This window comes from Geotrypetes seraphini, chromosome 4 (assembly GCF_902459505.1).
Source record: "Geotrypetes seraphini chromosome 4, aGeoSer1.1, whole genome shotgun sequence".
NCBI classification, from domain to species: Eukaryota; Metazoa; Chordata; class Amphibia; order Gymnophiona; family Dermophiidae; genus Geotrypetes; species Geotrypetes seraphini.
In genome coordinates, this window is record NC_047087.1 from 176,576,092 (window position 1) to 176,601,518 (window position 25,427).

Consider the following 25,427-nt stretch of genomic DNA (forward strand, 5'->3'; position numbering starts at 1 on the left):
TGCAACTGTGGACCGGACCCCGGTGCCTCGCAGGTGAAAACCGAGCAAAAATATTCATTTAGTAGTTCGGCTTTGTCTGAATCTGATTCTACATACTTCCCATCTGATTTCCTAAGGCGCACTATCCCATCAGTGTTTCTTTTTCTGCCACTAATATACCTGAAGAAGGATTTGTCGCCCTTCTTGATGTTCCTTACAGTGTTTCTTTTTCTGTCACTAATATACCTGAAGAAGGATTTGTCGCCCTTGATGTTCCTTACAGTGTTTCTTTTTCTGTCACTAATATACCTGAAGAAGGATTTGTCGCCCTTCTTGATGTTCCTTGCTAGGTTTACCTCAGCTTGATGCTTGGCCTCTCTGACTGCCGCTTTCACCGCTGTAGATTTGGCCATGTATTCCAATTTAGCCTCCCTTGTCTCTGAATGTTTGTAGGAAATGAATGCTGATTTATTTTCTTTAACGAGATCTGAGATCTCTGCGGTGAACCATTGGGGTCTATTGTTTCTTCGCCGTTTGCTTGCTGATTTTATGTATCGGTTCGTTGCTACATGTAAGGTAGATTTCAAGGTTGACCACATATCCTCCACATTATTGGCCACAGCTTGGATTTGTAGTGCGTGATGGACGAAATCTCCCATGCGTTTGAAGTCAGCGCCTTGAAAGTTGAGTACTCTTGTTGTCGTGCTTGATCTAGTGAAATCTTTCTTGAGGTTGAACCATACCATGTTGTGGTCAGTGTTCCCGCTAAGCTGCGTTGGCCTGCGCTCACGCACAAAATATTACATCGCAGCGCAAAGTTTCTCTTCACAGCGCACACACGCGTCGGTAAGGTAAGGGGACGCATTGGGGGGATTGCACTTCCCCACAATTGCCATGCTTCGGTTCCTCTTCTTCCTTCCTTCCCCCCCCCCCCCCCCGCGGGACCCTGCGGCACCATCAACTCTTACTCCCTCTAATGTCGGCCCTGCAGCTCCAGACTTCCTCGCACCTTCTCCCCTCCCCCTTTGGATCGCTATTATTTTAAATGTTATAGCCGCGGAGCTGTATCCATCAGTGGAGATGTCTAACCTCGGCCTGCCCCGGAACTCTTACTGCAGCAGCCGCCCGTCTAGGCAGGAACAGGAAGTCACTGTTGCAGTAAGAGTTCCGGGGCAGGCCGAGGTTAGACATCTCCACTGATGGATACAGCTCCGCGGCTATAACATTTAAAATAATAGCGATCCAAAGGGGGAGGGGAGAAGGTGCGAGGAAGTCTGGAGCTGCAGGGCCGACATTAGAGGGAGTAAGAGTTGATGGTGCCGCAGGGTCCCGCGGGGGGGGGGGGGAGGAAGGAAGGAAGAAGAGGAACCGAAGCATGGCAATTGTGGGGAAGTGCAGAGCTGCAGGGAAGAGTGTTGCGGTACCCAGCTGGAGGGAGAAGGAAGATGAGGGAGGGAATTAAAGGAGATGCCAGGGCTTGGAGCATAGGAGGAAGGTATGCCAGTCTAAGGGAAAAGGAAGGGGGAGATGTGAGAGCATGGAGGGGGAGCGAAAGATGGAAGAAAAGGAAAGGAGAGAGATGCCAGAGAATCAGGGAAGGGGAGATACCAGACTATGAGGAGAGGTGTGGGAGAGGGAAGGCGAGGAGAGAGATGCCAGACCAATGGGGTGAAAGGAGAGATGGAAGGGGGAGGCATACAGTTTCTGGAAGGGGCATAGAAGGAGAGAAGATGCCATATAGGGGAAGAGAGACGGCAGACAGTGGATGGAAGGAAGAGAGTTACAAGAAGATGAGGAAAGGAGAAACCACAGAAGACAAAGGTAGAAAAAAATTTCTATTTATTTATTGCTTTAGGAGACATGTGTCACTGTTTCTGTGAAGCATTGTATGCAGAGTCCAGATTCTTGCTGGTTCAATTTAACCTTTGTCTATGTATTTTTATTTTATCCCCCCTTTTACAAAACTGTGAAGCGTTTTTAGCACCAGCCTTGGTGGTAGCAGCTCTGATGCTCAGAATTTTATGAGCATCAGAGCTGTTACCTCCGTAGCTAAAATCCACACTACAGTTTTGTAAAAGAGGGAGGGGTTAGTTTGTGATTACATATTCCTTACTAGGCGAAGGTGTTTTCTGTGTTCTGTGTGTTCGAAAGACATGGTTTTCTGTTAGGATTGACGGTGTAGGATTGATCTGTGCTGGTCTGGCTTGTTTAGTTTTACAATGGGTGTATTGATGTACTGCTCACTGCAATATGTAAGATGCTGCCTTTTCCTAGGTACTCATGTGTGACGTGTGGTTTGTTACTAAAAATCATGTTTTTCTTACAGATGGGGGGGGGGGTGCCAAAAAATGATGGGCCCCGGATGTTACATATTCTAGGTACGCCACTGTATGTAAAGATACCAGAAAGCTGGCGTAGCAAAAACTTCTAAGTTTTGAGTATTTAACCCTCCCACAATCTCACGGGCACTTGTTTCAAGTTTATTGAGATTTTGATTTAAACGCAATATCAAATATTTTCAATGCGTATAACAAAAATAAATTTGGGGAAATAAATAAAACCATTTGAACCAGTGTTCCCGCTAAGCTGCGCTGGCGTGCGCTGGCGCACAAAATATTACATCGCAGCGCACACGTTTCTCGTCACAGCGCACGATCGGAAGAGGCGTACGGCAGATGGCAGGGCGGCGAGAGGAGAATCGGGCGAGTTGGCTCATAACTTGCTGGCGCCCGATATTTTTGGCTCACGGTGAAAAAAGTTTGCTCACAACACCCGCCCGCTTAGAGGGAACACTGGTTGTGGTCACTGGAGGCTAACTTATCGCCTACCGAGACCTCCGATACGCTTTCTCCGTTGGTGAGTACCAGGTCCAATATCGCCTGTGCTTTAGTGGGCTCTGATACCAGTTGTTTGAGTTGTGCTCCTTTAATGGTGGATAATAGCCTTCTGATGGCGCTGGTTGTCGCTGTGAGCATGTTCCAATCTGCATCCGGCATGTTGAAGTCCCCTAGCAGTACAGTGTCCCCCCTTAAAGTGATATTCTCTATGTCATGGATTAATTCTACGTCTTTGTTTTCCAGCTGTCTTGGTGGTCTGTAAATTACACCAAGATACCGACATTTTTCTTTGCCTCTGGCTAGGTTTACCCAGAGGGATTCTCCGGAGTACTTGACCTCCGTGATTCTCGTTTTAATGTCCTTCCTAGTGTATAGCGCTACCTCTCCTCCTGACTTGCCCTCTCTGTCTCGACGAAGTAAGTTGTAACCCGGTATAGCCATATCCCACCCATGAGAGGATAGGAAGATAGCAGAAAAGTCTCACCAGTTCATAGGCAAGACAGAAATCCTGACGGATCGAAAGGGACACAAGAAGGAAGGAAATGCAAGAAAGTAACAGGCCGCAAACTCAAGTGTGTGTACACGAATGCAAGGAGCCTAAGGAATAAGATGGGGGAATTGGAAGCTATGGCACAAAAAGATAATCTTGACATCATTGGCATCACTCAAACATAGTGGAACGAGGAAAATATCTGGGACACTGTGCTACCGGGATACAAGCTATACCGCAGAGACAGAGTGGGTAAAAAAGGTGGGGGTATTGCCCTATACATCAAAGAGAGAATTCAGTCTACCAGAGAGAACTTTCCGTAAATGAAAAATAAGGTAGAGTCTCTATTGGTCAAAATTCTGGGAATAAATGGAACTGAAACGAAGATCGGCATCTACTACTGACCCCCAGGGCAGTCTGAAGAAATTATGAAGAAATGATCGATGAGATTAAACGCAACTGCAAGGGAGGCTACACAGTTATCGGGGGTGACTTTAATTATCCGGGGTAGACTGGAACCTAAGCATCTCTGGCTGCAGTAGGGAGACCAAGTTCCTGGATGCTGTAGGCGATTGCTTCCTGGAATAACTTGTCAAGGAAAATATGAGAGGAAATGCAATTCTGAACTTAATTCTAAATGGACAACGAGGACCGGCGCAAGGTGTAGAAAAAGGGATGCTGGGAAGCAGTGATCACAATATGATCCACTTCAACCTGAACACGGGGGCAAAACATCGATCCAGAACAACGGCTATGGCACTGAACTTCCGAAAAGGGAATTACGAAGGGATGAGACTCATGGTGGGTAAGAAGAGGATAAGCACTGTAAAAATGCTAGAGTAAGCATGTTCCCTTTTTAAGGACACAGTCACTGAGGCGCAAAATCTATATATATCGCGTATCAACAATGGATCCAAGAGGGAAAAGAACAAGGAACCGGCGTGGCTCACTAGCAGTGAAGGAAGCGATCAGAGACAAGATGACTTTATTTAAGGAATGGAGAAGGTCAAAAACGGACAAAAACTGTAAAAAGCATAAACAACATCAAAGCAGGTGCCATAAGGCGGTAAGAGGGGCCAAAAGAGACTACGAGGAAAAAATAGCCAAGGAGGCAAAAATCTTCAAGCCGTTCTTTCGATATATTAAGAGATAATGACCTGCGAAGGAAGCGGTGGGGCCTTTGGATGGCCATGGAATACAGGGAGTGCTAAAGGAGGACAAAGCCATTGCCAACAAAGTGAACACATTTTTTTGCATCTGTATTTACCGAAGAGGATATACACAACATATCGGAAGCAGACAGGCTATACACAAGAAATGTAGATTGGAAACTTGACAGGGTTGACGGTTAGTCTAGAAGAGGTATGCAGGCAGATTGATAGACTTAAAAATGATAAATCCCTGAGACTGGATAGCATCCATCCGAGGGTAATCAAGGAACTGAAAGGGGCTATTATAGCTGAACTGCTTCAACTAATAGCCAATCTGTCGATCAAATGCGGAAGGATTCCGGAAGACTGGAAAGTGGCGAATGTTACACTGATCTTCAAGAAAGGTTTGAGGGGAGATCCTGAAAATTACAGACCGGTGAGTCTGACCTCGGTACCGGGAAAGATGATAGAGCGCTGATAAAGAACCGCATCATCGATCACCTTGATGGACACAATCTGATGAGGACCAGCCAGCACGGTTTCAGCAAGGAATATCTTGCTGCACTTCTTCGAGGGAGTAAACAGACAGATAGACAAGGGTGACCCAGTTGACATTGTATATCTGGATTTTTAGAAGGTGTTCGACAAGGTTCCGCATGAACGACTACTTCAAAAAATTGCGAGCCATTGAATCAAGGGTGAAATACTCATGTGGATTAAAAACTGGAATGGAAGAGCATCACCAGTGGGGTGCCGCAGAGCTTGGTGCTTGAACCCGTGCTCTTCAACATATTTATAAACAACCTGAAAATTGGTACGACGAGTGAGGTGATTAAATTTGCCTCTTCCCTACCTGCTCTGATCTGACTTCGTTGTCCTCTCTATCCCTTTCCCTTCCCTTATTTCTTCCCACAGAGGTCTAACATCTTACCCTTTCCTCCCCATCTCCACAGTCCAGCATCTCTCTACTTCCTCTCTGGCAGAATTTGGTACTTTTTAAATTCTCTTTGTTTCCAGTGCTGTTCTCTTTGGGCCACAGGTGGTTTGAATTAAATGACACGGTGACTGTTACCCGCAGCTAGCTGTGGGTACCTCACAGGAACGGGGTGAAAAAAAGATTGGTGGCTGTGGGTACTGTGACAAAGGATTCACTGCCCCGTGGAACAGTGAATGGCCCTGTTTCCGCAGTAAAATATCTGCCGTGCATTGCCTCCCTTCTTATCTCTCCAGGTCAGCAGCCTTCCTCGCGATTGTGTGGTCTAGCAACCCCCTTCCTCCTCCCGATCCTCATCTTTCTCCCTTCCCCTCACCTTTGCTTGCACTTTTCAGAATTTTCTCTCTTTGAGCAACTCGGATGCCAGAGCCTTCTCAGAAGTCACGCGTGACTGTCCCAAAACTTCTCCTCTAATGTGAGCTGCCCAAGCAGAAACAGGAAGTTACATTAAAGGAGAAACTTTGGGGAATCATTGCATGACTTATGAGAAGACTGGTGTCCGGGCCGCTTGGAGAGAACCTCAATTCTGAAAAGCGCCCACGAAGGTGACGAGAAGGGAGGAAGATGACTTTTTCCCCTTGTTGGGCCAAGTGGCGCCGAAGGGGAGGGGAGAGAGGAACAGACACCGAAGGGAAATGGGGGGAGAGAGGAGGGAACTGATGCTGCAGGGAAGTGGGGAGGAGAGAGAGGAGGGAATTGATGCTACAGGGAAGTGGGGAAGAGAGAGGAGGGAACTGACGCTGCAGGGAAGTGGGGAGGAGATGCTAGATGGAAGTGGGGAGGGAAGAGGGGAAAGACAATGAACGGAAGTGGGGATGAAAGAGAAGGGAGCATATACTGAATGGAAGGAAAGGATAAAGAAAAAATGGCACATGCTGGTTTGGGGAAGAGGATAGTGAGATATTGGAAGGGGTGAGGGAAAGAGGTGGCAGTTGTAGGTAGACAATGAAAGGGAAATTGAGGACTAGAAAGTAAGAAAGTAGACAGGGTAGAAAAGAAATTGAGACAGAAGAGCAGAAAAGGAAGGTAGAGGAGCTAGAGATACCAGAGGATTGGAGGAGGGGAAGGAGACAGATACCAGATCTGAAGGGAGGAAAGGAGAGAGATGCTAAAAAGAACATGGGGGAGGGGGGTGAGAGATGGAAGGAAATAAGACAGATGCCAGACCCTGGGAGGAGGGGAAGGAAGAAGATGGGTGCCAGACCTTTTTTATTTTTTTTTTTTTGGGGGGGGGGAGAAGGAGAGAGAGAGGCATAGAAATAGAACAGATGCCATATGGAAGAGACAGAAAGAAGACAGATAGTTGATGGAAGGAAGAGAATGACGAGAAGATGAAGAAAGCAGAAACCAGACAACAAAGGTAGAAAAAAAAGTTATATTTTCTTTAGGATAAAGTAGTACATGTCTCCCTCCATATTCACGGGGGGTTAGGGGTAGAGCCGACCTGCGAATATGTTAAAATCGCAAATAAATTTGGGGCTGACTCTGACCCACCCCCTGCCTTCTTCCTGCCTCCCGGACCTGTCCACTGTACTTACTTTTTAAAACCTGGTTGTCTAGCGTTGAAGCAGGGCAGGAGCGATCTTCCTAAACACCTGCCCCGTGCAAAGCCAGGAATAAAAACAGCTGCCTTGAGTTCCCGCGATATCTCGGGCAGGAGTGTAGGAACATCAATCCTGCCCTGCTTCACTGCTATACCACCAAGTTTTAAAAAACAAGTAAGTGGAGAGGTCTGGGAGATGGAGGTGGGTCACCCAGACGAAAACTGAAAACAATTGAAGTCACGAGTTCTGAGCCCGTGAATATGGAGGGGGATGTGTATTGAAACTGTGTTGATAAACGTTTATAAACAAAGCCCTGCCAGTTGAAGATCTCTTCCTCTAGTTTGCCAGCCAGAACTCTGATTTATAAAATGACAATTGTATAGAATATTGTTTCTTTTTATACTTTAATAAAATAAGTTCAGTATAAAATTATTCGAGGCTTGTGCAGATGGGATCAGATGGTTTGTGGGGATGAGGACCAAGTTCGTGGGGGCGGAGACAGGGACAAATTTTTTCCCTGTGTCATTCTCTGGTATGACTCTGCTTTTGGCAGCCCTAAAAGCTTTTTCTTTATTGCAGGGACAGGAAACTGTAGCAAAGGGGAAGTTTCCAGGGCCACCAAAGGCAGCGTGTTTACTCACGCTGCCCACAGCCTGGAGAGTGCAACTCAGGAAACAAAAAGTGGTAATAAAATAATGCCGGATTCTGATGGTGGAGGGGGAGGAATGATAATTCTGTAAAGGCTCTATGGAATGCCTCAGAGGTCTTGGAGGGCTGCCATTGGCTTATGGACTTTGAAGTGAAGACCACTGGGTTTAGAAGCTTGATGTCCAAAGGTTCCCACTTGTAGGGATCTCAGATGCAGGCTCGTGCTGTGGAAGTCTGCTGCTAGCAGGTTCAACCCTCAGGGACACCTAGCTAACCAGCCTGCTTTTGTATTTTTTGAGCTCAGGGGCCATCCCTTGCTTTGCTGCTCGCATCCATGACTTATCAGGAGATTGAGTGCCGGCTGTTTGACTCTATCCCGGCTTGACCAGGCTTAATAGTGGGGCAACTGTGTGGTCTTCTCCTCCTTAGCAGCATACAGCTTTCTGGAGTTTGATGCTCAGTTTGACTTCAGTCTAACTGACAGTCTGAAGACCAAGTTTTTCCAGCGAACCTGTGAAGCAGAGTTCTCCATTTGTCCCAGCTGCACTCCTAAGATGAAGAAGGCAGTCATCTGACACAGTGAGTAAGGTTATTATAACCTACAGGGAAAATCAGGGGTGGAGTTAGGGGTGTTTCAAAGTGAAACTTGAAAGTTTCTACAGCCAAAGTCACCCACCTCTGAAACGCCTTTCACTGCATTTTTTTGTGCTGGATTCCTCATGGGCCGTTTTTGACACAATATTAGTGGCGACAGCCATCTTGGATTTTAAATGATCTTTTTATTCTAAAGCCTCCATTTGTCTCAAAATCCATCGATTTTACTTAAAATTGATAGGAATGGACCTCTTGGACCTTCCTACTCCTATATCATGCCAGGTTTATGCTGGATGGCCAGTCGAGGATTCTGCAGTAAAGTATGTGGGGGGAGGTTCAGGAGCCTTAGGTTGAGCCTTCTCTGAGTCCTCCAGGGCTAGGGATCCACAGGATGCATGATCTCAAAGGCAGAGACACTTTCCAGAGCTCTCCAAATGTGCTTTGGCTAAGTGCAGACACGTGGTTGGTGCAGAGCCCAGGAGAACCTCCAGGGTTTCTCAAGATCTCTAGTACAAAGCCTCATCCTCGATTTTGTGAAACTTATGTGAAATACGTATTTGAACTGCCGAGGGTCCTCAGTGTTTGTGTTTTGCGACAAGAGGCGATGGGTGCAGGGGATGTCTAATCAGCATGCGCTCCAACCAGACGAGGTCATAGAGCTGGATCCCAGGATATTTAGTCAGATGTTGACTGGGAGGATGGAAAGTTTGATTCCATTCCAATATTGTCCCAGGATGCAGTTTCTCTAGAAGAGTATGGTTTCTCTGCATGAAAACAGTGGTCAAGAAGCAGTAGTGGCCCTGTACTAGAGGGAAGATCCCAGTGTGTTAGCTGATCAAAGTTTTTGCATTCTCTGCAGAAACTGCATTGAAGCTGCAAGTTCGTCTAGCTCAGTGGTTCCCAACCATGTCCTGGAGGGACCACCAGGCCAGTTGGGTTTTCAAGATAGCCCTAATGAATATGCATGGAGCAGATTTGCATGCCTGGCACCTCCATTATATGCAGATAACTCTCATGCATATTCATTAGGGCTATCATGAAAACCCGACTGGCTTGGTGGTCCTCCAGGAGAGGGTTAGGAACCACTGCTCTAGCTCCTTTTGTCGTAGTGCTCAATTATGACTGGCTCAGATACTCTGTTTTTTTTCCTTGCATCCAGACTTCACAATGCTGGTCACCAGCAACTGAGAGTTGCCAGAAGGTTTCCTGTGAGTGGCTAAGACTACATCCAAGCTTTACTGTATGACTCTGGATTTCCAGCATCTGTTCAACCGAAGGTGGATTCGCTGGTACTTGCGACCGTAAAATAGATATGGTCTTCTAGAGACAATTTGAAGCTTTGGCCCTAGGGATTAAGGCATCAGCCATGGCATCCTTTGTGACACATGCTTGTACACCCAGCTGTTTCGAGTCCCAGCCTTGGAGTAAGACGAAGACCTCCAAATGCTCTTATCTGGAGTGAATTATATATCAGACGCTCTGTATGACATCGGTAATAAGCAAGGTGTCAATATATGATATTTCCACCTGGTAGATGCTCTGGATCAGAAAGTGGACAGGAGATTCAGCCTCTAAAGCCACACTGAGCAAGCTTCTCTTTCAGGAGCAGATGCGGTTTAGCAAGGTTCAGGATGATCTGATAGCCAATATTAGGACAGTCATCCTAAGGCCTTGCAGGAAAGCAGACCCCAGGTGGCTTGTGGTCTGGGAAGTGGGAATTTTTGAGGCTCTTGAAAATTATTTCCTTATGCAGGAGGCCATGTGACACAGAGATCCTTTCAGGGGTCATGGCAGAGGATCAGTGGAGACAGGAGATAGCAAGCATCTTGACTCCAGCCCCTCTCCAGCCTCTGAGAAAGCACACTGATGCCAGGACGGGCCAAGCTCCCCATAGATAGGGGGCAGTCTGTCTGCATATTGGTTGGTCTGGGCTCAGAATGGAACAGACTGTTGGGACCTAGAAGTTGTTTGTAGAGGTTACAACATTCTGTGCCTTCTTTCTGGATGCTTTTGTAGATTCTCTGGCTGACTGGAGACAGCCTTCAGTCTGGGCAGCGGTGCAAAGGCTACTGAATCTTCTTACCATAGAACTAGTCTCGGATGAAGAATCGGGCTTTGGCAGGTACTCCATATACAGTCAAACCTCGGTTTGCGAGTAACTTGGTTTGCGAGTGTTTTGCAAGACAAGCAAAACATTCCCGCAAATCGTGCCTCGCAAACCGAGCGTTGACTCGATTTGCGAGCCCCCACCGCGCCCAAATACAATCCCTTACCCCAATCTGGTACCAGCACCAATGCACAGGAAGTGCTGGTGCCTGAAGATCCTCTCTCTTGCTTGGGCTGGGCCTTGAGTATCTGCGCATGCTCAAGGCCTTCTGGTTCTCGTGCTCAAGGCCCAGCCCAGGCAAGAGGAGGATCTTCGGGCACCGGCATGTCCTGTGCGTTGGTACTGGTGCCAGATCGGGGTAAGGGATTGTGTTTGGGTGGATGGGGGATGCCGGATCGCGGGGGAGGAGGGGGTGGCGGGGCAATGTCCATTCTCGGGTGGGGGGTGGAGCAGCACCGCTGGCCTTGGGAGGGAGGGGGGAGAACAAATCAAGCAAGTTTCCCTTACTACCTATGGGGAAACTCACTTTGCTATACGAGCAATTTGGTTTACGAGCATGCTTCTGGAATTAATTATGCTCATAAACCAGGCTTCCACTGTATTTTAATTATGTTCTTGATTATTGATGTAGGACCAAAATGTCCATTACGTTTTTTGATCTTAGCTATGTTTTTATGTCTGTATTTTAATTGTGTTCTTTAGCTATCTTTCTTCTCTTAGTATCTACATTTTGTAAACTAATAACTACTTTTTGTATGTAGAACTTCTTGTATTATCAACTATTTATAAAGAACTACTTTGTCTAATTTTAATTTTAACTTCAGCATAGCCTTTCATATCTATTTTTTATTTTTTAATTATGTTTTAAGGTTTTTTAAAATCTGTTCAACCACATTTGTGTATTTACATCAATCTGGTATGTATTTTTTGTTCCATGGCCGCCTCTTCTCTTTCTTTTCTTCCTTTTTTTCCTATTGACACAAGCAACTCTTATCATGGCTATTAGCTTTTCCTATACCACTTCCATACATCAGCATGGTTCCTTATATTCCATGTCTGCACCATATCGCAATGGAGTTTTCATATGTGGCTTCTCTAGCCTCTGATATTTACAATACTGTTTTTGCACCTTAAGTCTCCTTTCTCACCACACCAGTGAGTTTCTCACATATATGTATCCACACATTTTTTTTCAGTTTCAATTCACCTTTCTTACTTAACCTCTGCATGGTTTTACTAACACAAAGCCTTAATTGAAGATTACTTTTTTTGGGACACCCCTCATTACCCCATTAGACTTTAAATTAACACTATGGACTCATATGTCCAACAATTTCAAAAACGGAAAATTCCTATCAAAAAATGGGCACATCATAATCACCCCGATTCCAAAAAATCGTAAACTACCCCTAACATCAGCAACCAAATATAGACCAGTAGCATCCATCCCATTGTTCGTAAAAATAATGGAAGGTTTGGTTCAAACCCAACTGATGGAATACCTAGATCAGTTCTCACTGCTACACGAAACCCAGTCTGGCTTCAGACCTCTGTTCAGCACTGAAACGGTGATTGCAGCGATCTTAGAATACCTACGTACCTTATTCAGTAAAGGCCATAAAGCCTTAGTCATGCAATTCGACATGAGCTCGGCCTTCGACTTGGTGGATCACGAAAAACTACTACAATGCTTAGACGCAATCGGCATTGGAGGCGAGGTGCTGAACTGGTTCCGAGGATTCCTTATGACCCGCATCTATCAAGTTCGCTTCAACTGCAATCTCTCTAAAACATGGACTAACCCATCAGGCGTTCCACAGGGGTCCCCACTATCCCCACTACTCTTCAACGTTTATATAGCTTCACTAGGTACGCAGCTGACCCAACAAGACATAAAAGTATTTAGCTATGCAGACGACTTAACAATCATTATCCCGTTTACTGCATCTCCCTCCGAAATCACCTCCAAAGCAACTGAAGCGATAAATATGATGGAACGATGGACCAAAGACTTCAAATTGAAGCTTAATTCAGAAAAAACTAAATTCTTCATAGCCTCGCCACACGCAAATAACACAACAAAATCACTACACATTAACAACCTTAACTACCTCATTCAACCAACGATGAAGGTTCTAGGAATAATACTAGACCAAGGTTTAACCATGAAAGACCATATAGACTCCCTAATCAAAGGAGGGTTTTTCACTCTTTGGAAACTTAAGTCCATTAAGGCTTACTTCCACACCTCAGCTTTTAGAATTCTAGTTCAATCCCTAATACTAAGCCACCTGGACTATTGCAACATCACCCATCTGACAATCCCCCAGAAGCAAATGCAAAGACTCCAACTGATACAAAATGCAGCAGTCAGGATGATTTTCGGGCTGAAGAAGTCCGACCACATAACCCCCTCCTACCGACTCCTACACTGGCTGCCAATGGGAGCACGCACAAAGTTCAAACTAGGATGTTTCTGCTTCAAGGTACTAAATGGCTTAGCCCCTAAATACATTACAGACCTCTTCTCATTCCCAACCAACAGACACAAAAGAAAAACTCACCTGAAATTTGTCTCCCCACCGGCTAGAGGGTGCAAATATAAGAGATACCATCAACAACTACTATCGTATCAAGCAGCCATATGGGGTAAAGACTTAGAAAAACTAATCGCACACACAAACAATTATGGAGAATTTAGGAAACACCTAAAAACTTACCTGTTCTTGAAATACCTAGGCAACGAACCAGGACATCAGCCCCCCCTTGTAACACCATCACATACCTGAACTTGTAAACTATTAGCCCTAACCCCCAATCACTAACTATGAACCACCCCACTCAATCCATGAACTATTTCCAATTCTTTGTAAGCAGCACGGCACTTCTTGGTCCTGCAGCACACAAACTATTGTTATCATCATTAATGTTGGTATTTTCAGATGTATACTACTAGACTCTTTAATTCGTTGTATTTACAGCTTCTCTTTATTGCATTTACTTACAGTTTCTCTCTATTGTAAACCGCCTAGAAGTCGCAAGATTGTTGGCGGTATATAAGAATAAAGTTATTATTATTATTATTATTATTATCCCAGGACAAGCAGGCAGCATATTCTGTACATGTGGGTGACGCCATCCACGGAACCCCGACGCGGACAGCTTTTCAAGCAAACTTAATTGAAGATTTCAAGTTTGCTGGTGCTGCACCAAGCATGTGTGTACCTTCCTGCTCCACTAGAGGGCGCATCCCCTCCTCGTGGTCTTCAGTTCTTAGTTTTCCGTGGAACCAGAAAGCCCTGTTGTTTTTCACTCCGTGTTTAAGTGCCTTTCTAGCACCGCGGCTTTTGTTTTCTTACGGGAGTCGCTGTGCGCCTTTTTTTTGTTGTTTGCAAAGTTTTCGTGTGTTTTTTGCTTCGGTTCGGCATCCGGGGTCTCCCGGGTTGACTCGACTGGCCGCGGCCTGTTTTTCCCTTATGTCCCGGCCTCTTACCGGTTTTAAAAAGTGCTCACAGTGCGGTCGGCTGCTGTCACTTACCGACCCGCACCATTGATGCATTTTGTGCCTGGGGTCTGACCATCCGACTGACTCTTGCCCCAGGTGTGCCACTTTTCAGTCGCATGCCCTGTGTCGTCGTCGGGCCCGCATGGCCGAACTTTTTGTGGTGGAGCCGGCCCTGGTTTCAGCTCCGGCCTTGGCCCCGGCCTTGACATCGATGTCGGCCTCGAAGACCTCGGCCCCGAGTAAGCAGCCCTCGGCCTCGAAGACCTCAGCTCCGGGTAAGTCCCCTCTTTCTTCTTCAGGGTCTGCACTGGCGAAGAAGCCAACCTCGGAGTCTCCGTCCGTCCATGGTGGGAGTGCTCTCCCCCCAGCTTCATCGAGACTGTTCAAGCCATCCAAGCGTGCTTCCGCCTCCAGGGAATTCTCTTCTTCGAGGTCGCCCTCAGTGGAATGCACTGCTGCACGGGACATGCCCAGCATGAAGTCGGTGCCCGTGTTTCAGGATATGTTGAGGGCCATGATATCCTCGGAGCTCTCCTCGGCTTTTGCCCACTTGACCCTGGCCTCGGCCTCGCGTGCGCCAGACCAGCCTTAGCGTCGTGTCGAGGCCCCTCGGGGCAACATGCGTCGGTCTCGGCGTCTTTCTTCCTCGGACTCTTCGCCTCGACACTCGAGGCATTCTTCGCCGTCGGGGCGCCCAAGGTCAAAGCGCCGGTCGGGACGTGCCTCGACCCAATCTCGCCATTTGGCAAAGCGACCCCAGGACTCCCCCCCCCTCCCCCGAGGCGGGGCCGGTCCCCGGGGGTTTGCGCTGCCGGAGAACACCGGGTTTCGTAGTTGTCTTTGTCGAACCCCTGGTTGTTTAAGTCGCCTGCTCGGTCTGGGGCTCTGCTCCGGGAGGCTGTGGCTTCGAGGGGGTCCCCTTCTCTTTCCCGAGGCGTGTTGCCTCGGCATCGGCGGACCTCGGTGCCTCGGATCCCGGGGTCTTCCCCTCAGGAGTCCTTGAGGCGTCGGCAGTCCTCGACCCCGCTGTGTTCCCTTAGCGGGGCGTCCTGGGGCTCGGGGCAGGGCACTGATAGACTGCCTCATTACTCTCGGGAGGTTTCGGCAGCGCCTCAGTCTCATTCGACCACCCCCCTCGAGGGCCGGTCGGACAGTCGTCCGTCTTCCCTCACCCAATTTGTTCAGGACATGGGGAAGGTGCTCCCATCTCGGACTCCAGTCCGACTCTAAGTACACCAAGGAGTTTTTGGAGGTGATGGACCTCCCTTGTCCTCCTCGGGAGTCTTTACGGCTCCCTTTGAATCCGGTGCTGCGTCAGGCTTTCTTCCGGAATTTGGAGACCCCATATGCGGTCCCGGCTATTCCGTCCAAAATGGAGTCTAGGTACCGGACCGTTCCCTGCACGGGGTTTGAGAAGGCGCAACTTTCCCACCAGTCTCTGCTGGTGGAATCTTCTCTAAAAACAGTCTCATCTCTCCAGGGTCTCCGCAGCAGTCCCACCTGGCAGGGAGGGGAGGACGATGGATAAGTTTGGCAGGCGCCTTTACCAAAACTCCATGATGGCCAACCGGGTCTTAAATTATAATTTTACGTTCACCTCATATCTTAAGGTCCTGGTCAAGTCCTTGCCCGCTTTTCAGGGTGACTTGCCCAACTCCGGGCGGGCGGAGTTTGGGCAGCTGGTGGACTCTCTTTTACAGCTTTGTCTGCACATGTTCCATGCGGCTTACAATGCTTTCGAGCTTTCCTCTCGGGTCTCCGCCTTTGCGGTTGCCATGCGCCGTTTGGTGTGGCTCCATATCGTTGATATGGACCCCAACCTTCAGGATCGCTTGGCCAATCTTCCCTTTTTGGGGAATGAACTCTTTGATGACTCAATTGAGGCGGCCACTAAGCGCCTCTCGGAGCACGAGCATTCTTTTGCATCTTTGGTGCGGCCCAAGCCGAAGCCCACTCCTCCTAAGGCTTATCAGCTGCTGCCCCGGCGGTACCCGCAGATGTCTACGCCTGCCTTCTCTCGTCTGCCTCCTCAGTGCCAGCAGCGGGCTCCTCCTAAAACTCAGACCCCTGCTGTGTCTAAGCCCGCGCTGTCTTTTTGACTGGCTGGGTGGAAGGAGCTGGCCCCCTTAGCCTTGATCCCCACACCTCTTCCTATCAGGGACCGTCTTCGGGCTTTCTACCAGAATTGGGCCCGCATTACCTAGGACGCTTGGGTCCTCACCGTGGTCAGAGAGGGGTATTCGCTGAACTTCCGGGAGTTGCCTCCAGACAGTCCTCCCGGCGTGTCTCTTTCGAATCGAGCGCAGCTTCCCTTGCTCCTTCTGGATGCTCGGGCTCTTCTTTGCCTTCGGGCGGTGGAGGTGGTTCCCCCTTCTCAGCGGAAACGGGGTTTTTACTCCCGGTACTTCCTGGTCCTCAAAAAGACCGGGGACCTCCGTCCTATCCTGGACCTTTGGAAACTGAACAAGTTCCTGGTTCGGGAAAAGTTCAGGATGCTCTCGCTTCCTGTTTTGTATCCGTTGATGGACGAAGGGGATTGGTTGTGTTCCCTCGATCTGAAGAAGGCATATACTCGCGTTCCTGTACATCCGGCCTGTCGCTGGTTCCTTCGCTTTCAGGTCGGGGACCTGCATCTGCAATACAGGGTCCTCCCGTTCGGGCTTGCTTCCTCCCCACGAGTCTTCATGAAGTGCCTCGTGGTGGTGGCGGCAGCTTTGCGGTCGATGGGCCTTCAGGTCTTTCCGTACCTCGACGATTGGTTGATCAAGGTCTCGACGAAAGAGGGGGTCAGCGACCCGTCAGACTATTACTTTCCTTCATAGTCTGGGGTTCCAGGTGAACTTCCCAAAGTCTCAGTTATGCCCCTCTCAGTCCGTCTAATTTATCGGGGCCGTGCTGGACACGGTTCGCCTCCGGTCCTTCCTGCCCCCCCCCTCGGCAGGCCACGCTCGTGCAGCTGAGCCAGCAGGTTTCCCTGCGGACTTCGGTCTCGGCCAGGCAGATGATGGTCCTCTTGGGACACATGGCCTCCACCGTGCATGTCACACCGTTTGTGAGGCTGCATCTGAGGGTGCCTCAGTGGACTCTGGCCTCTCAGTGGCGACAGGATTGGGATCCCGCTTCTCTTCGCATTGCAGTGACTCCTTCCTTGAAACGCTTGCTCCGTTGGTGGACCAGCTCTTTCAATCTTTCCAGAGGGTTGCTCTTTCTCGCTCCTCAGGAATTGAATACAATTAAAACAGCTTCCATCACTCCACAAAATCATACCAACTTACCACCTCTACCTCAAAGAATAAAACAGCCCAGGAATAAATGGGTCACAATAGGCTCAGGAAGACTGTGACATGTAACACAGAAACATCCACCTTCACTAATATTACCTCTACAGAATTCCTTCGTTCCACTAGTGCACTGCGATACTCAGGAAAACAGAAGGGAGGTGGGACTGATACCAATTAAGGTAACTCAAGAGAACAAGCGCACCCTAAGCACAAATAAAAAAGCCAAAAACAGAAAACTATTACTGTTGGGGGATTCCATCATCAGAGGCATTAACCTTGGAACACAAGGCGAGGAGACCAAAATAGTGAAATGTCTTCCAGGATCCTCAGCTACCAGGAGTTCCAGGCAAATACTGACTATAATTAAGGAAGAAATTAAGGATTTTAACACTGATGTTGTTATCCATCTGGGAACAAATGACCTGGCCAACAACTCCACACTTGCAGCACAGAAAGCTTTTCGGGAGCTTGGTGAGGACGTGAAACCTTTTGTAAAGACTTTAGCTTTTTCTGAAATACTGCCTGCATATGGAAAAAGAGAGCAAAGAGTGAAAAACACAGAGGACTTTAATAGATGGCTCAGAGCCTGGTGTCATCAAGAAGGCTTCAGGTACATAGGAGGATGGGGAAATACATGGAAGGACAGGAAGCTATATTGCACTGATGGGCTACATATTACTACAGCAGGAAAAAGAAACCTTGCAGAGAAATTTAGACAATATTTTTCTAGGCATTTAAACTAGAAGGTGGGGGTGGTGTATGTACGAAGGACAATTATAGAGCCCACCCCTGGCAAAAGAAAAGATGTGATAGTAGTAAAGGCTGCAACATAAGCAATATCAGCAACTCATTTCTTAGTATTGCAACGGAAAGTGAAACGAAACAAAAATCCATACGAAAAAGGAGATTATAGCTGAAAAATAGCTGGAAAGCGATGACCACAAATGCTCGCAGTCTAGGCAACAAAGTTCATGATCTGCAAGCCCTGATATTAGAGGCAGATCTAGATATTGTTGCTATCACAGAGACATGGTTCAGTGAATCACATGGATGGGATGCAAACATACCGGGATATAATCTTTTTAGGAAGGACAGAGATGGTCATAAAGGTGGAGGAGTAGCTCTCTATGTAAAGATCAATATCCAAGCGACCGAAATGCAAGGGACCTGGGGAGAGGAAGAAGCGATATGGATTGCTCTGAAAAGAGAAGATGGAACTTCTATCTACGTGGGTGTAGTCTACAGACCTCCGACTCAATCGCAGCAAATTGATAAGGATCTGATTGTGGATATCCAAAAGTTTGGAAGGAAAGAGGAGGTTCTGCTGTTGGGAGATTTCAACCTGCTGGATGCGGACTGGAATGTTCCGTCTGCGGAATTGGAAAGAAGTAGGGAGATTGTGGATGCCTTTCAAGAGGCTCTGCTCAGACAAATGGTGACGGAACCCACAAGGGAAAAAGCGATATTGGATCTGGTCCTCACAAATGGAGAGAGTATCTCTAATGTTCGAGTGGGTGCTCACCTGGGTAGTAGCGATCATCAAATGGTTTGGTTTGATATAACGGCTAAAGTGGAGAGCGGCCGCACGATACTTAAAGTCCTAGATTTCAAACATACGGACTTAAATGGCTACGGACCTTTATGTGAAGAAAATCAATAAAAACAAGAGAAAAAGGAAGCCGATATGGTTCTCCAACCTAGTGGCTGAGAAAATAAAGGCGAAAGAGTTGGCGTTCATGAAATATAAAAAAACCCAAGAAGAGGAGAGCAGAAAGGACTACAGGGTGAAACTGAAAGAAGCCAAGAGAGAGATACGTTTGGCGAAGGCACAGGCGGAAGAACAAATGGCTAAAAATGTAAAAAAGGGAGATAAAAATTTTTTCAGATATATTAGTGAAAGGAGGAAGATAAAAAATGGAATTGCTAGGCTAAAAGATGCTGGGAACAAATATGTGGAGAGTGATGAGGAGAAAGCAAATGTGCTAAACAAATACTTCTGTTCTGTGTTCACAGAAGAAAATCCTGGAGAAGGACCGAGATTGTCTGGCAAAGTTACACGAGAAAATGGAGTAGATTCTGCGCCGTTCACGGAGGAGGGTGTTTATGAGCAACTTGAAAAACTGAAGGTGGACAAAGCGATGGGACCAGACGGGATCCATCCCAGGATACTAAGGGAGCTCAGAGAGGTTCTGGCGAGTCCTATTAAAGACTTGTTCAACAAATCTCTGGAGACGGGAGTGATTCCTGGGAATGGGAGGAGAGCGGATGTGGTCCCTATTCATAAAAGTGGTCACAGGGATGAAGCAGGAAACTACAGGCCGGTGAGCCTCACTTCAGTTGTTGGAAAAATAATGGAAGTGTTGCTGAAAGAAAGGATAGTGTATTTCCTTGAATCTAATGGGTTACAGGATCCGAGGCAACATGGCTTTACAAAAGGTAAATCGTGCCAAACGAACCTGATTTGAATTTTTTGATTGGGTGACCAGAGAGCTGGATCGAGGACATATGCTAGATGTAATTTACTTGGATTTCAGCAAAGCCTTTGATACAGTTCCTCATAGGAGGCTGTTGAACAAACTTGAAGGGCTGAAGTTAGGACCCAAAGTGGTGAACTGGGTCAGAAACTGGCTGTCGGACAGACGCCAGAGGGTGGTGGTTAATGGAAGTCACTCGAAGGAAGGAAAGGTGACTAGTGGAGTCCCTCAGGGTTCGGTGCTGGGGCCAATCCTGTTCAATATGTATGTAAGTGACATTGCTGAAGGGTTAGAAGGAAAAGTGTGCCTTTTTGCAGATGATACCAAGATTTGTAACAGAGTAGACACCGAAGAGGGAGTGGAGAATATGAAAAAGGATCTGCAAAAGTTAGAGGAATGGTCTAATGCCTGGCAACTAAAATTCAATGCAAAGAAATGCAGAGTAATGCATTTGGGGATTAATAATAGGAAGGAACCGTATATGCTGGGAGGAGAGAAGCTGATATGCACGGACGGGGAGAGGGACCTTGGGGTGATAGTATCCGAAGATCTAAAGGCGAAAAAACAGTGTGACAAGGCAGTGGCTGCTGCCAGAAGGATTCTGGGCTGTATAAAGAGAGGCGTAGTCAGTAGAAGGAAGAAGGTGTTGATGCCCCTGTACAGGTCATTGGTGAGGCCCCACTTGGAGTATTGTGTTCAGTTTTGGAGACCGTATCTGGCGAAAGACGTAAGAAGACTTGAGGCGGTCCAGAGGAGGGCGACGAAAATGATAGGAGGCTTGCGCCAGAAGACGTATGAGGAGAGACTGGAAGCCCTGAATATGTATACCCCAGAGGAAAGGAGAGACAGGGGAGATATGATTCAGACGTTCAAATACTTAAAGGGTATTAACGTAGAACAAAATCTTTTCCAGAGAAAGGAAAATGGTAAAACCAGAGGACATAATTTGAGGTTGAGGGGTGGTAGATTCAGGGGCAATGTTAGGAAATTCTACTTTACAGAGAGGGTGGTGGATGCCTGGAATGCGCTCCCGAGAGAGGTGGTGGAGAGTAAAACTGTGACTGAGTTCAAAGAAGCGTGGGATGAACACAGAAGATTTAGAATCAGAAAATAATATTAAAGATTGAACTAGGCCAGTTACTGGGCAGACTTGTACGGTCTGTGTCTGTGTATAGCCGTTTGGTGGAGGATGGGCAGGGGAGGGCTTCAAATGGCTGGGAGGGTGTAGATGGGCTGGAGTAAGTCTTAACAGAGATTTCGGCAGTTGGAACCCAAGCATAGTACCGGGTAAAGCTTTGGATTCTCGCCCAGAAATAGCTAAGAAGAAAAAAAAAAAAAACATTTAAATTGAATCAGGTTGGGCAGACTGGATGAACCATTCGGGTCTTTATCTGCCGTCATCTACTATGTTACTATGTTAGGTCCTGACGACGGACTCCTCGGCATAGGCTTTGAGGTACACATCTTGACAGTCTGTGTACGCAGGGCCTTTGGTCGAGTGCAGACCGTCGTTGCCACATCAATTTTTTGGAACTTTGGGCCATTTACAATGCCATGGTGGCCTTCCGCCATTTGCTTCAGGATCGGGTGGTCCTGGTACGCACGGATAACCAGGTAGCGATATATTACGTCAACAAGCAGGGGGGTACGTGTTCCCTGTCTCTCTGCAAGGAGGCTCTTTGTCTTTGAAATTGGGCATTTCACCACAACATCTTTCTTCGTGCGGTTAACATCCAGAGCGAACACAACTGCCTGGCGGACAAGTTAAGCCGCCTCCTGCAGCCGCACGAATGGTCTCTCCATTCCCAGACTCTGCGTGAGGTGTTTCTTCAGTGGGGGACTCCGCAGATAGATCTCTTCGCCTCGCCCCTCAATCACAAGTTGCCTCTTTTCTGCTCCTGGGTTTTCTCCCGGGATCGTCTCGAGGCCGATGCGTTCCTTTTGGATTGGACGGGCAGGTTCCTCTATGCGTTTCCTCCCTTCCCGTTGATTCTGAGGTCACTTGTCCATTTCAAGTCTTCCCGCGCCTCCATGATTCTGATCGCTCCTCGGTGGCCTCGGCAGCCGTGGTTTTCCCTGCTTCTTCAACTCAGTGTCAGGGATCCTCTACTTCTGCCTGTGTTTCCTTCTCTGCTGTCTCAGAGTCGGGGTTCGCTGTTGCATCCCAATCTGCAGTCTCTACATCTGACGGCTTGGTTCCTTTCCACCTGACTCCTTCCCTTGAGTTGTCCCAATCGGTGAGGGTTCTGGAAGCTTCTTGGAAGGCTTCAACCAGGCAGTGTTATGCCCAGAAGTAGACTAGATTCGCCACGTGGTGTGCTTCGAATCAGGTGGATTCTTTGTCTGCTTCTTTATCTTCGGTTTTGGATTATTTGCTGCATTTGTCTCTGTCTGGCCTCAGGACCAATTCTGTTCGTGTACATCTTAGTGCAATTGTTGCCTTCCATCGGCAGCTTGATGGGAAGTCACTTTCTGCCAACCCCTTTGTTTCTCGTTTCATGAGGGGTCTCTTGAATGTCCATCTTCCTCTCAAGCCTCCCCCTGTGGTTTGGGATCTCAATGTGGTTCTTGCTCAATTGATGAAACCTCCCTTTGATCCCATGGACAAAGCTCATCTGAAGTTCCTTACTTGGAAGGTGATCTTCCTGCTTGCCCTCACGTCTGCTCGCAGGGTTAGTGAGTGGCAGGCTTTGGTTGCAGACCCACCTTTCACGGTTTTTCATCATGACAAGGTGGTCCTGCGCACTCATCCCAAGTTCTTGCCTAAGGTGGTGTCAGATTTTCATCTTAATCAGTCTATTGTTCTTCCGGTGTTTTTTCCTAAACCCCATTCTCATCCTGGTGAGGTGGCGCTTCATACTCTTGACTGTAAGAGGGCGTTGGCGTTCTATCTCCAACGTACCCAGTCTCATCGGAAGGTTCCTCAATTGATCTTGTCTTTTGATCCTAATCGTTTGGGATGTCCTGTTTCCAAGCGCACCTTGTTCAACTGGTTGGCTGCTTGTATTTCCTTCTGCTACGCTCAGGCTGGTTTCTCGCTGCGTGGTCGGGTCACGGGACATAAAGTCCGAGTGATGGTGACTTCTGTCGCTTTCCTCAGGTCCATACCTATTGAGGAGATCTGCAAGGCTGCCACTTGGTCTTAGGTTCATACCTTCACTTCTCACTACTGTCTGGATACTTTGTCCAGGAGCAACGGCCGGTTCTGCCAGTCGGTTTTGCGTAATCTGTTTCCCTAAATTGCCAACTTCCCTCCGCCTCTTTTTTTGGTTAGCTTGGAGGTCACCCACATGTAGAGAATATACTGCCTGCTTGTCCTGGAATAAAGCACAGTTACTTACCGTAACAGGTGTTATCCAGGGACAGCAGGCAAATATTCTCAACCCTCCCACCTCCCCGGAGTTGGCTTCTTTGCTAGCTATCTGAACTGAAGACCACGAAGAGGGGATGCGCCCTCTAGTGGAGCGGGAAGGCATATACATGCGTGGTGCAGCACCAGCAAACTTGAAATCTTCAATTAAGTTTGCTTGAAAAGCTGTCTGCGTCGGGGCTCCGTGGATGATGTCACCCGCATGTAGAGAATATCTGCCTGCTTTCCCTGGATAACACCTGTTACGGTAAGTAACTGTGCTTTACATCTTTATAATTGTAGGACCCCTGAGAAAGGCATGTCCGCCAAAACACAAACCGCATTTGGTACTATTAACACCGCAACATATGTGGATGTGTATTTTTTGTCTTGGAATAATACACTAAAAAAATATCATCAAGAACATCGTTCTTTGTAGTCTCTCTTGGTTTTTGAACAGTAACTGATAGTCAGGAGTAATACAAAAATTCATTTTATGCTGGCATGTTTTTGATAACTAGAATTAATTTCCTTTGAACACCTTGCATCTCCTGTTAAGATTAAAAGAACTGTTGATTAACTGGGTAGTCAGTCACCTAATTCTGTGATTTAGTTTGACTGCCATGTTTTTAGTGAAGTTGGAAGATGCTTTTCTTACATATCTCCTCTTCCATGTTTTTTTGCTCAGGAGCATTTCCCAGGAGCTCTCGGAGACCATCCTAACTATGGTGGCAAACTGCAGCAATGTTATGAATAAAGCAAGGCAGCCACCACCTGGAGTCATGCCCAAAGGTCGTCCTCCTAGCACCAGTAGTTTGGATGCCATTTCTCCAGTGCAGGTATTTAAAACACAAAAGCATTCCAAGCAGAATTTTTCTCTGACTGTAAGAATGTATAGAAAAGCGCCTTAAAATATTAATCCTGCTATAGTTGCCTTGAAATATGCTGCTGCTTCTGATTTGAGATGTTGGTTCTCTTTTGAAGAATGCACTGCTCTGTCAATAGCTGGTACAGTAGTAGACTGTAAGGACAATCTCTCAAAATGTAAGGTTTTGAATGGGGTGATGTTGAAGCAGATGAGACGAGCGCCCAATGATATAAGGTGGCGGCCTTACAATCCGCCAGGTCCCGAGTTCAGTGCCCTCATAGAAGGCTCAGTAGGAAGTGAAATTAATGACAATGACAACCAAGAGTGATTGCATAAAGAATATATTGTACAGAAATATTCTTAATATTACAGAAGGGCAATGTTTAGAAAAATACATCAAGCATATGCTGGGTTACAAATGTACAGAAAGAGATAGAAATAAGCTTTACAAATGCAGAGTGGATTTAGAGATTGTTTGTGTGTGTGAGTGAGAGAGGACAATTTACCTGCATTAATGTGTGTCTGAGTAGGTGAGAGGCTGTATCCAGAGAAAATATATAGAGAGGGTAAACCAGGGTCCAGAGTGAGAGAGAGAGAGCGTGGGTAAATGGGTCCAGAGAGAGAAGAAGGGTGGTCCAGGTTCCAGAGAGAGATTAAGGATTTTAACCTCTTACATTTATAAGTTTTGAGACTTGTTCTAAAACTAAAATCTATTGTTGTTAAGTATCCTTATCTTTTGGTAAATTGTTTGAAACAATGGTAAATAAGGTTTGAGCCGTGAGAGACTGGAAAAGAGAGAGAAACTGTCCCTCATAGACTGGAGTTACTGTTAATCTCCAGTATCACTTTGACAATGTTTCTGATTAACAATGCAGCTGGGGCTACTGTCCATTTTAAGCACCAGACCTTAGAGAATCTCAGGGCTGTGCCAAGGTCTTTTGTTACTTTAAGCACTGATAATTTAGATGTAATTTAGGCATTCTGAGGCTGATGGTCTATCTGCGCTGACATCACCCAAGATCAGATATGACTGATATAATATCCATAGGTCTTTGCTGACATTGGTTAGGCCAACAGAAAATGCTGACGGCTAGCAATGTAAGGCTGGGCTCACATAGACCTTCCAAAGATGCTATGCCAACTCATTTCATACCTTCAAATGGACAGTGTCATCACAGAACATTTGGGGGACAAACGGATCTCAATATGTACCGTATATTTTGAAAGAAATGCGGCAGAGGAAAGAGATAGTAGACTTTTCCAGGTCAATAGAAATGGTATATTGAACATTAGGGTGCTCTAACCACTCTCGTGAACATACTGTGGAAAGATGTCAATCATAGCTTTTAAAACCTCCTCCCAAGAGTCTGCTGTCCACTTCAGTTTCTCTTTTTGCTGGCAAGCATGAAAGGTGTCTTTTGATGTGCTTGGTTTATTTTAAAACAGAGGATAGTGAAGTTTCTGGAATTCTGTGGATTACAGGACTGGAGGAAACATGGATTCACGAGGTAGGTTTTGTCAGACAAATCTGATCAATTTCTTTGACTGGGTGACCAGAGAATTGGATAGAGGGAGTATGCAAGAAGTGGTGTATTTAGATTTTAGC

At 47.0% G+C, this 25,427-nt stretch overlaps 1 protein-coding gene across 13 annotated transcripts in view; it reads left to right on the plus strand.

Annotated features, from left to right (window-relative positions):
* Nucleotides 1–25,427, plus strand: part of CNOT1 (CCR4-NOT transcription complex subunit 1) — a 1,050,915-nt gene that overhangs the window by 385,427 nt on the left and 640,061 nt on the right. For all 13 annotated transcript variants that reach the window (XM_033940598.1, XM_033940586.1, XM_033940591.1 and 10 more), the window contains one exon: nucleotides 23,642–23,792. In XM_033940598.1, coding sequence (XP_033796489.1) covers nucleotides 23,642–23,792 — 151 coding nt within the window. The remainder of the gene's footprint in view (nucleotides 1–23,641; nucleotides 23,793–25,427) is intronic.